This window comes from Aplidium turbinatum, chromosome 13 (genome assembly GCF_918807975.1).
Source record: "Aplidium turbinatum chromosome 13, kaAplTurb1.1, whole genome shotgun sequence".
Lineage (NCBI taxonomy): Eukaryota > Metazoa > Chordata > Ascidiacea > Aplousobranchia > Polyclinidae > Aplidium > Aplidium turbinatum.
The window spans coordinates 6446985-6459764 of record NC_137484.1 but is presented as its reverse complement, the minus strand read 5'-3'; the positions used below and the strand labels follow the sequence as shown (position 1 = coordinate 6459764).

Here is a 12780-nt window from a genome sequence, read left to right as displayed (position 1 = left end):
TAACACGTGAGAATTTTGGTTGAGCAGACTTCAAGACATTTTGATACATGGCAAAGCTTTTTTAGAAAATTACTCTTAAAAACGGTTTGGAACACTTGTCCTGGCAGGCTATTTTCATGGACTCATTGGACTGGCTTCATAAAACTCCGAACATAGAAGATAGAGGCTATTTAACTTGTGACAGCGCTAAAGACAAGGAGCCCGGCCACGTGGAATCCAGAATAGCAAAGCAGTATTGTCACAGCAATGGCTGTAACAAACACAGACTAAAGCGGAGGCTACTAATGGATCAGCCACATGACATGAGATCACGACAGACATTTAAGGGACACCTTCCCCACCACTGACCTGTCGAACTCCCTCAACGAGCCTTGCTCATGAAATTGCAATTAAGAATTCAATTCAATTTTTGTTTTTGCTGCTGGCGCAAATATGTACAGAACGACAAAGTAAACATACGAATTTGACACCAACGAAAGGGAAGATGGCAAAACCCAAAAGTTTAAAATATACATCGATAAAACAGTGTTACCTTACCACTATTTTAAAATTGTACAGCCACCAAACCTGCAAGAGAGATAGAAAAAATAAAATGTTTTTGTTTTGTAATAATAATCTTACAATTACCATTAACACTTGCAAGTGCAAGGGCGATTTAAACTTAATTAGGCTACACAAAAAAGAAATTCATAAGGTAACAAGTTTCCTGAACGTTTGCTTTGAGAGTCTTCAAAGGCATCAAAAATGTGATGTCATAAAAGACCAGCAATTCAAAAGTTACAGGAAACCGGTCAAGTGTGACCGTACGAATTTAGAAAAAAAAGTAATCAAAAGCAAGGATACGATTAAAAAAAATACATACATTGTACTCTTTTTTTTCTCGGATACATTTTGATCATTATTCAGTTTAATTATACAAAACATTTACAAACATCAACAATGAAATCAGTTTTTGGTGATTTTAATGCATTTTTGCTTATATTAAAAGTCAGCCTTTAGTGAGAAAAAAGTTGAAGTAGCCAGGCGAACGAACTTCAATAGCCTATATTGAACAGAACTCCATCTATTGTAATAAAAAAATCAACTAAATCTTTTCCGAACAATTCAAATATCTGTGGCAGTAATCTTGGCCTATGATGCGGCGATATCGACTGTTACGTAGCCTACGTTCGATAGACATTTCACACGATCCCATATTGTCGTCGTCGTTTGTATGAAACAGAAAGTTTGTGGTCAGCCGAATTGAAAGACTTGGAGCCAACTTTTCGTCAGATTGTCAAATGTGCGGAGGCCTATTATTCCGTTTGGAGGGAATAGATGAGACACCCAAAGATGATGTGGATCCGGGGGGGTGCCCCACTGCCCTCAATTTTTCTTTGGATGGGCGGCGGCAATGGTGTCCTTTTAAGTCCATGTAAGCTACTGCACATTTTGCAATATAACATTTTTTGTTATCAGCTTTTAGCCTAATTATACTGTAATCGGCTCAGCGCCACCCACTCCGGTCTCTGAAGCTCGGAACCAAGTGGGAGTGATATCAAACAGAACGAGGCGGGATTTTATTTTTGGTGCAGTGCTTAATTCCTCGAACCAGGCATCTGACGTGCTGAAATCAGCGAGCTGGAGTTTTGCAGCATACCTTACGAAAGGGCAGCAAACCTTGATTCGCGAGATATCCATGCCAACAGCGTCCAGTTCTTCATAATTGACAGCACAAATCGGAAGTCGGACCACTCGGCATGCGAAAACTCAGCTAGTACATTTCAGCTATCGGTACTGCCCTAGTCCGCAAAGGAGAAATTTTCGTCTAGCATCAGACTTTTTTGGTCATCGCTTGCTAAGCTGAATTTGCAGACTTGTCGCATGACAAGTAGGCTATTGGTTTGCTCAGCTTTTACTTGCCATCATTTACCAATCTCACCAACTCGCTGGAATGTTGCTAGCTCAGTTGTCGCTTGCTCAACTGCAATGTGCTGAGTTGTAGGAGAGCGTTCAAATCGCCTACCGCATGATGTGAGGCCATTTTTTACTTTTTTCAACCCACTCCAATAAAAACATGTATTTTGTTAAACTGCAATTGAATAAAACAATTTTGAAAACATCTCCGTTTGTAATACTAAGGGTTGCGCAACAGTTATATATTTTTAACGAGTTTGCAGTGTCTATTGCAACGAACTACCTAATTTTATCTTTTACCTCCAGTAATCACTTAGGCTCTTGTGACTTTGATAAACGCTTTTGCAATTGCTTACTGGCTGTGATCTTGTTCGCATGCTGGCACTTTCTGTTGACCTTCACGCTGCCGACCTTTTTTATTGAATATGGTTTTTATCAGCGCATTTCGAAAAGCACCTCCAGCCAAGACTAATAAAAATTCAATCAAGCTGTCACGAACAAACTGCAAAGAAAAAACTAAATCGTCTCTCATATTTTCTTACGCATTTCGTTATAACACATGAGGGCTTGGGGACTGCTCGCGATGCAATTGTTTGTTGCCGTGTAAAGACGGCTTCTCGGCAGTTTTGTAAGAGCAGTCTCCAACCATTTTCATCAACAAAACGCGGTTTCTGGCGCTTGAACACGGTGCCAAATGGTGATTCCAACTGCATCGTAGGTGGAAAAGCAGCTTTTCCAAAACTTTGGAAGAAAGTCATCCTTGTTCTCATAAAGGATCCAACAAATCGGATTGGCCGAAATACATTCCAACAATGCAAATGATGAGATTTAGCCCATTCATTTCTTTGCTGCCTGCTTCCTGAAAAACAAAAACACACGACTTTGTTACATGCTACTCACCATAGGTTGACCAGCGTAGTGACGTAGAGGTTAAATCGTTCCTCACTGCAACGATAGCTTTCGGTCCGACACCAAGCACAGCCGATGCCAGAAGACTTGGAAACTTTGACACCCGCAGCTTTCGTTCACAATACAGTAGTGCGGCGCGCGTACCTTACTACTTACGTTCCATACCATGAAAGTATGTTATGTCGTGCTATACTGAAGACATGCTATTATCCACGCTCCCCTCAATTGCCTTCAGCACGCATGCATGTCTGCCTGACGATGGAAATCCCAAGGTGGCACACAGGTGAAATGAGGTTTGTCGAGCAAACGTACATTGCAAAGTAGTTATGTGCTTAAAGGAAACTGAAGTGGCTCTTCGTGCACAGATAAGCACGGAAAACATTTCGATATGAATTGTTGTGGGTGGTTCAATATCACATGAGGACGTTTCCTTTTCTTCACAATTTTATGTGCTTTCAATATTAAATGATGCATGTTGCCACCTTGTACCCAGGGATATCTAAAGAAGGGGATACGAAGGCTTTTATTACGTCTAACAATAGAAGGGCTTTTGTTTATCGTAAATAATCTGTGTTTATGGTAAAATGACAGTTGGCACCGATAATAGTTTGATAAATCTTGTTATGATAACTTGCATTGCGCTATTAGCATCAGGCCTGGATATTCACAGCATGCTCGTGGTTGCTTGTTAATTCAACTAGTCTACCCATATACTTGCTTTACATCTAGCCTACTGCAAAGGCTTTGTTAAAAAAAACAGCTTACTGGTAACTTTTCAACTGTCTTTGTAAACAAGTATTTTTTAAATATGCTCTACGTGACATTTGTTCACTGTCTTCTGTAGCTCATTGTACCAGCTGCACTACAAAACTTTCTGCGATTTTAAAAAGAAACACATGTTTAACGCACTACAAACTACCGCCCTGGTAGTGTCATGAAAATAAGGCAATCGCTGCGAGCCTTCATATCCCCTTCTCTAGATATCCCTGCCTGTACCAAACGATATTCATCCCATCAATTTGACAGTTCATTCAATGTCATCATTCAAATTCAGTTTTGTTCTTATCAGAGAGAATGGCCGATTCTTTTCTTGCAGCGAATGTCTTTCCCTCTTTTTTCTATTTCATTTGTCCGTAGCATCTTCACGTTTCAGTCCGAGCTTATCTGCCTCATCTTTGAACGTCTGCGTTTCCTCTTCCCACCCAGCTTGAAAGAATCCATATATCGCAATATGGCAGTTTTGACACTAATCAAGTAATCATCCCTTAAGAGCGTGATATAATATTTAAATAGACCCATAAAAGAATTGATACGAAATGTACAGACTATGAGAAGTTTCAAATGTCCTTACCACTTGAGTGCGCGCAACAGCGCATTGTCGAGAGAGGTTTCTCAAAGTTGAGATCACAGTCGGAAACAGTGGCTTCTCCAAGCAGGTCATCAAAGCGTAAATCCACCTGAATTTACAAGACAAAAATTATTACAGAATTTTAATTACCTTACATAAGGTTTGTGCGAAGGTGAAATAATAGGCCACTCTTTTTGATCCAATTCCTTTTTTAGTATTACAGACTTTCCTATTTTGTATTTCAAAACAATGTACAGTTAGAAGGTGAGTGTATTCTTCAAAAGTTTCGACATAAGCTGCAAACAAATTTGGATATGGGCAAAGCTTTAAAAAACTGACAATAGTTTTAACCTTCCTTGGTGATCAGAGAATCCGTAGGTTTTCATCCAATTGACGTGAAACTCCAAATTTGATTCAATTTGTTTTGGTTCCAATCGCAACAGTATACGGAGCATTGGTAGAAACCCTTCCTGTGACGAATAAAGCAGTTTACTTCAAGTTTATATCAACTTGTGTGATGTGACCTTAACCGCGGGTACAAAGGAAATTCAGAATATCGAAGTGAGAAGTAACGTATGTTTTAAAAAAGCTGTTTAATATCATCATCACTGAATACTTCAGCTTACTACCGCAGATGACAAAATAGTGTGTGTCGTAATCAATGCGTTCAAAACATATTTTGTTCTGGACTATACGACGTTGCACACTTTGTTGTTTATCAATTCATATAAACTTCAGAACAGAAAGTTAACCAGTGATGCAAGCATAAATACGGTTGTTTTTAAAGTTAACTTTATGGTCCAAACGCGGCCTACTGCCACTATCCAATCCTAATGTTTTGAAATCTGCTAAAATCAAAAACTGTTTCATCTTTCAAACGAAGTCTTCAGAGCTATGGCATCATCAAACTTTCAGGTAACTTTAAACAAAGTAGCACAATCGCCAAGATGCTCTCGTAGGCGGCAATGTATTAAGAAGGTCAAGCACAGTTTTGGCAAAATAAACTTGAGAACTAATCTACCACCTCATTCATCACAGGTTCTGCGTGTAATTGGGGCAACAGATGCCGACAAACTTTTTCTAGAACTTCAGTCATGTGATATCGAAGAATGAGATGTTTCGCAATGGACCGAATTAGACAAAACTACTAGTGAGCACTGAGCAGGCCTTATCATCGAAACGCATTTTCTGCACGCTGGTAACTTTATGCATGTTTCTTGATTTAAAGTCACGCACATGCAACATCCGAGGGTATGCAGCAATGACACAAAGCTGACACGTCCTGAACAGGAGACGCTGGTGTTCAGAACGAATCTAATGGACGGTCCGACCAAGTTACGAAGACAGATTCAAAGACCAAACACATAAAATTTCCGTTTCTTTTACGTTTTATTTTGTATTAATATTTTGGTTTCAAAACTAGGTAGGTATAGGTAGTGTAGAATCTCAAGACAAAATGAATTTATTTTACATTGAGCATTATTAACAAAACTTAAGCTAACCTCCAGAGTTGACAAGTCGATGATGAGATCCTCGCCTTCACCGGGAACAGGGGGAGGCTCCTCTTCATCTTCTATTTTCACTTCATCCTTGTCTCCACACGCAGCAAGTGCTTCCATGACAGCATCCGGTTGTTCATCATCACAAGGATCGACATCAATTACAATTATGTCATTCTCTTCGACCTTTTCCCGACTCTGGCCTTGTGCCACAAGAAAGAAATATATATTGTAAGAAGCAGTTATTGTCAGATATGTACACAATCTTAACCAATAACCACCTTAAAAAAATCGAAAATATCAAGGACAAATGTTTGACATCTATACATTAGCTTTAATAAAACGTAGCTTTAACAAGCAGTTTCTTCTCATTCTTTTCGACTTTACAGCCCTACATACCAGCGTTTGGTGAAGGACATGTAGCAACTGGCTTTAACTGGTTTCCAAGACAAAGGTATCTCCAGTTTGTTTCATCATTCCACATCGGCTGAACAATGAAAAAAACACGTAACCTTGGCAATTTACGTTCATGATAAATGCAGTTTAATAAAACGTATGAAAATAGTTCTAAAAACAACACCATGATGCAAGTTACTAAAATATGGTCATGAAACTTTAAGTTTAAAATAATGGACAGCGTCGGTTGCATAAATCATCTGTTTAACTCTCAGGTGTACAATCCTGGTTCGATTTCCGGCATAGCTGGATGTTGGAATATTGCTTCATGCTTACGTCTACCCAGAGTGCAATTTGTCGCTTAAGAACATTGAGAAAACTTAACAAGTGTAGATACAAACGACCTGTTTTAGCCTGATGCTGCATCATCACTCATCAGGCTAAAACAGATTGTTAATATCTACATCTGTGAAGTAAGTGACGATCATGCTTCTAAAAGCGAAAAAAAAACATTAACTTTATAAATGGGAGTCCCCACTGCCCACCTTCAGTCCTCCATTCTACATGCAATGACATTTGATTTCAATTTTTAAGAGAAAGGTTAAAGAAACAAATTCAAGTGCTGCTGAACAATGAAATTAAAAACAACAGAATTATTCACCAAGGGGTATACAGGTAATTTTGGACGCTTTTTAGACTGCCTTTTAATAGACTTCAGATGAGCAAGATGGCGAACAAACTCTTGGCGAGCCATAGAAAATGCTTTAATTCGATCATCACACCAATGTTTAGTTGGAGCATGCTGATATCCTGGCAATGATGAATGTATAAGCATCACCTGAAAGAAAACATGAGATAGTTGTTGCATCAAAATGCCTATACCCATGTTGTGTTGTGGCAGAGAATATTAATGCACCTTTCATCTATTGCGTATTGGCAATCAAATCGGGAGCAAGTCTTTTAGGCGCAGACAGTTAGGCGCCGGTCAAATAGGCGCGCACACTGTGGCGTCTGGATATTTAGGTGCGGAGCACTGTGGCGCCCGTTCATTTAGGTGCTATTTCTAATAAAGTCTGCAGATTGTATCAGCGTGGCAGGTAGGATAATTCTTTTCACACAAAATGTTACATTGAACAGAAAAATATACTGTATTTGAATGGGTTATAGGCGAATTCTTCGTAAACAATTCTTCGTAAAGCAATTCTTCGTAAGCAATTCTTCGTAAAACAATTGTTCGTAAACAGTTGTTGGTGAAATGAAATCCGTAAAAGAATTTTTCGTAAAGCATTTCTTCGTATATTATACATCAAATCTCCATTGCATGCACGAATAAATGCTTTGGGAAGAATTGTTTTACAAAGAATTAAGTTAACGAAAAATTGTTTTACGAAAAATTGCTTACGAAGAATTGCTTTACGAAGAATTGTTTACGAAGAAAACGTCGGACACCATTTGAATGCGTGTGTTCGGCATTTATTTGTTGTTAGTCCAGGTTTGCGTCGGCGAAAGCTTTGTCAATAAATTATTCAAGTTTCCGAACATGACTGAGTTCACTTTTAGTGAGTCAAATAATAACTACACTAAGCATCAGTCAAAAATATACCGTAGCCTATATTCAAGCGGGTGGTAGGCTTGAGTGAAAAGTAACTTAGTTTTTCGTCAAAACCCCGACTAGGTGTAATAACGAGCAAAGTCGCACCATTATGCTTGCAACTTATAGCTAGGGTTCATATGCCCGATAGAAATGTATTCATGTTGTAGAGCGTTGTCTTATACGAACTCGCCGCACGACCAATCTATCCCTAGTAGAAGTAATTGCGAAAGATAACAGATTAAGTAAGGTTCCATCTGGCTGCAACTTGTGTTCAGGATGCATAGCAAATGTCCTGTGGAGATGCGCTAATATCAAGAGTAGTAGAGCGTTGTCTCGCACCTCATCTCCACACGCGCATTAACAAAACAACATATTTTTCTGTTCAATATAACATTTTTTGTGAAAAGCATTGCCCTACCTGCCAAGCTGATACAATCTGCAGACTTTACTAGGAGTGGCACCTAAATGAACGGGCGCCACAGTGCTCTGCACCTAAATATCCAGACGCCACAGTGTGCCTATTTGACCGGCGCCTAACTGTCTGCGCCTAAAAGACGTGGACCCATCAAATCTGACATCACACAAACATTATGCTATAAATAATAACACATCAATCTCTGATCAAAAAATACCAAATTGATTATAGGCTATCAAGCTATCATTGATTATTAAGTGTTTTAAGTCATTGCTAGCTCAAAAGTGAATACAGTAACACTAAAAAACATCATCATCTCAATAGTTGCTGCACTTCCAATAAATTCTTGAAGCTTAATTTTGAATTAAGATCAGTCAACAATGGTAGCCAACTAGCCATACTCTGAATAAATTAATTTACAAACAGAATGTGCAATACACTATATTATACAAAAAATAGTTTACGTAGCTCATACTGGAACTGATTCTTTCATTGTCTTAGGTTGCATGGGAGCGACAGCAACATCCGGGTACTTTTTAGCCTCAGCACTGCAACAAAAACATTGTGTTGGTGTCTGATACATCATTTGCAATTGTTAAATAGTTAGTCATCGCACAGCACATAGCATAGTCATTGCACACACACACTTATATAACCTACAGTACACATGCATGAAGACAAGCAATTTAAATTTAGCACAATAAGAATTAGGAAAACAAAACACTCATAAATACTGGTAACTCAATTCTACTACTAGAAAAACAATTATGCTGTTGAATAAATATGGTGTGATTGAATAACACAATTTAAAGACAGCATGCAATTTAGCAGTACCGTATTGGAATACGGTAATTTACCATATAGCTAGATGTGAGAAATGCAGTTTCCATCAATTTAAAAAGTAGAAAATGATTCAGTCTAAGCCTCCACAAGTATGTGCAACCTCCATAATTAAGCTTTAGAGATTGAAGGATTTATAAAGGTGAAGAATGAAGATGAATATTTCAACAATCACTTTTATTTCCAATCGTTACAAGTGCAATATAATTTTTGGAGCTGGCACACAAGGCCCTCCCCTTGGTAACTCATGACAAAGAGGCATTGACCAAAACATGTGGATTGAAGTGTGTGAACAGTAAAGTAAAGGTAAAGTAGTTTCACCCTATATGTTTGGTCGAGTCCTGTCTTTGTCATGAGTTACCAAGGGGGGGGGGGACTTGTATACCAGCTCCTAATTTTTTACTCCTGTAGTTTATTTCCAATTCATAATTACATACAATCAATACTTGAATTAGCAGGCATCCTGTAATACTAACCGCACAAATCTTAGATAGTCTTGAGGGTTGCTGGGCAAACCTTCAGATGGTTCGTATGAAGTGTCCTCTTTCTTGTCCACCTTGCAAAAGACCGTCGCACCAGGAATATAATCATAATTATCTTCCGTGAAAAGATTTTCACCTGTTGGTCTGTCCATGATATATATTTCAAAAGTGGATTCAATAGTCAACGGCAGAACCACAGAACGATTTCCTTCTTTTCCCCACAGGCCACAATCTCAACTCTTTCAAATAATCAAATTAAACAAATTCTAATCAAATTCAGAGTGTTGCCAAATTCTCAAAAAATTTTCAAATTAATCTTAGCCTAATTTTTTGAAAAATAATAGCCCATTTCAAAGAGAAAAAGGCTAAAAGTACGGTTGCTCAAAATCAAGTGACATACAACTATAAAACAAAAGTAAAATAACATGAATTGAATTTAAAGTACATGGAGCAATATCCATTGTTTTACCACATAACACAAATATATTTTTTCTGTACGGTACCATCAGGTGTTTTAATTGATTAAACTACCATTCAACGTTTTATAGGCAGAGAAACTTTTTCTCGAACCGTAGAAAATTTCATTATCAGATCACCGCTTCAATGCGTGATGGAAATCTACAGATAAATCTGCATCAGGCATTGCAGAGTGCAAAAAACAGTGTTGCAGAACGCGTTTTCGAATATTAAATTCTCATCAGTGCAACTACGATTACGAACGCACTAACAACGGTTAAATTTAAACTCAATACAATACATTACAAACATTATAAGGACATATTCTCAGTGTTCAATTGAATATTAATAAATCTAGAGACATCAGAAAATCACTTTCCGCATGCAATTCCAGACCGACATTACTCGCTTAAGTTTTTTTTTTGTTAAAACAAACTTAATGTTCAAAGCAAAAAAGCCATCACAATGAACATCTACCGAAGTGTACTAATTTACAGTACTTAGATAAGCACTGAAAATTAATAGACGGTATTGTTATTAATATCAATTCAATATGATTTCAGTGATTATAATACAATGTAATACAGTAGCGTATCCAATTAATTAGCGACGACCTTTTAAAGTACACGTTAATTCGAACAGAAATAAGAATTTATCAAAAGTCTCAGTCATTTTAGAAGATGTCACCACCGGTTACAGGACCATCAATGATTGTTACCTTGACAGAGTCAACTCTGATTGATCATATCCGCCTTGGAGAGTACCTAGTTGAGAAAATTCAGATAATATGAAACCAAGATTCAACGTTTTTAAAAAAACGAAAAAATTGTTAGGTATTTGCTTCTCTCTTGCTGAGTTGGCTGCAGCTGTGCATTGAACAGAAACGTAATTTACGCTGGATCCATTGTATTTCATCAAGCTATTATAAAGAAAACATTAATATCATATTGCGTGACTTTTAATCAAGAATATCGATTATAAATAATCATATCTGAGCCTATCTTGAACAATTTTTGATTTAATGAAATTAATATTTTTTGAAAAATCTTGACACCAGGATTCATTTCTTTCTACATTCTTTTTTTCTTCTGCTCATGTCGCATAATAATATACAACACAGGGCACAATCAACAACATTCCCTTCTAGCTTTCAAATAAACTACTGAGGTTGCAGGAACATGATTCTAACCCGATTTTACTGTATTTTACTGAAGCCGGGTCTAATCTGCATCTCTATTTTTTTAGTTGTTGTAGAAACCGGTTCATAAACTTGCATTAATTTTAAAACTGATTGCCCTGCTTTGGTATCATGCACGCTATCACGTCCGCGTTTTGTCGCTTCTACCTTTTTCTGGACCTCTGCTATGTTTGTCATATATGTTTTTTTTTGTTGTTGTGATTTTCAGAAGTAAAAACAAACTGAACTGAACACAACACTTTCTAACCCAAAGAAATTTATTTCTAACTTGTCGTCGCTGTCACTTTTGTTGTCGCTGTCATTGATGAGCCTTCTAACCGCCGAAACCGTACAGGGTTCGTCCTTGGCGCTTCAGCGCGTAAGCGACATCGAGGGCGGTGACGGTCTTTCGTTTTGCGTGCTCGGTGTAGGTGACGGCGTCGCGAATCACGTTCTCAAGGAAGACCTTCAACACGCCTCGGGTTTCTTCGTAAATTAAGTCGGAAATGCGCTTGACACCGCCTCGACGAGCGAGTCGCCTGATAGCGGGCTTGGTGACTCCCTGGATGTTGTCACGCAAGACTTTTCTGTGGCGCTTAGCGCCTCCCTTTCCCAAACCCTTTCCTCCTTTGCCACGTCCAGACATTTTCGTAAGATGGATGCAAATAGGCTACAACAAAAGTTCAACACAAAGTGAAATTAACTTGCAAGAAATAAATTATTCTATATGATTAATTCTCTAACTTGCAAGAAATAAATCATTCTATATTTTGAAGTTAATGATGTGTATATCAGTTCAACTGAAGCAAGCTCATTATTAGCAAATATGCAAATAAATGAATCCCTGATAACTATGCATCTAAAGATTAGATCTCTATCCAACCCAAACAATTTCTCTAAACTTCAAGCACTTGCAACCTCCATGAAAATTAAACCACATATTATATCCATCAATGAAACATGGCTAAAAATAAATCACATTGGTGAATTTACCTCCCTAGCAGGGTATGTTTTTCTTGCAAACAGCAGATGCAAACAGAAGGGCGAAGGAGTAGCACTGTACATTAAAGATAATCTTATGTTCTCTGTAAGAAATTTTTTTTTTTTTTGACTTAACTATTATGAAAGAAAAAAAGTTTGAATCTCTTTTTGTTGATTTATTCGTAAACAAAAAAAAGTTAACTTGTGGTACTATTTATAGATCCCCTCAATCACTTTGTGCTGTCAACTGTAATTTTCTGCAGACACTCCTTCTAACTATAAAAACAATATCAAAATCAAATGCACAATGTTTTATTATGGGCGATTTTAATTACAATCTATTAGACCATAACAGGCTTGCCAGATTGGCCTTTTTGGGGCCAAATTTGTGAAATTTGGCCCTTTTTAGAGGTAGTTGGCCCCCAAAAAAATTGTTTGGCCCTTTGGCCCTTTGTTTTCAATATTTGGCTCTTTTTGGAAGCAGTTGGCACATACTATCAAACTAGCTATTTAAATAAATGTCTTTCGGAAATTGAGACTGAAAAGTGTTATTACGATTTTTTAGACAGTGTTTAGCTGACAATGTTTATGCCAATGCCAAAAATTCGAGTAGAAACACTGTAAAAGATGAATTATTGACGTTGTTAACGTTATTATGTTTTATTAGCAACGTTTTCAAAAGGATTGGCAACACTGAAATTGTGGTTAGGTCAAAGTTGATTTTATAAGAATATCATAGTATAGTCTTGAATTTTAAGCCTGGGTAGTAAGGTCTATGCATTTTGTT

At 37.6% G+C, this 12780-nt stretch overlaps 2 protein-coding genes across 2 annotated transcripts; both read right to left on the bottom strand.

Moving 5' to 3' along the window:
- Nucleotides 1-1699: 1699 nt before the first annotated feature.
- LOC145782274 (gem-associated protein 2-like) lies at nucleotides 1700-9610 on the bottom strand. The gene is made up of 8 exons (XM_082594062.1): nucleotides 9374-9610; nucleotides 8533-8605; nucleotides 6710-6886; nucleotides 6052-6139; nucleotides 5656-5855; nucleotides 4505-4623; nucleotides 4157-4262; nucleotides 1700-2755 (listed from the first exon to the last, which is right to left on the bottom strand). The coding sequence occupies exons 1-8, from the start codon at nucleotides 9529-9531 to the stop codon at nucleotides 2663-2665; spliced, it is 1014 nt and encodes a 337-aa protein (XP_082450188.1). The 5' UTR covers nucleotides 9532-9610; the 3' UTR covers nucleotides 1700-2662.
- Nucleotides 9611-11346: 1736 nt separating this feature from the next.
- Nucleotides 11347-11658, bottom strand: LOC145782293 (histone H4-like). Its single transcript, XM_082594080.1, has one exon. The coding sequence runs from the start codon at nucleotides 11656-11658 to the stop codon at nucleotides 11347-11349; it is 312 nt and encodes a 103-aa protein (XP_082450206.1).
- Between the last annotated feature and the right edge of the window lie 1122 nt (nucleotides 11659-12780).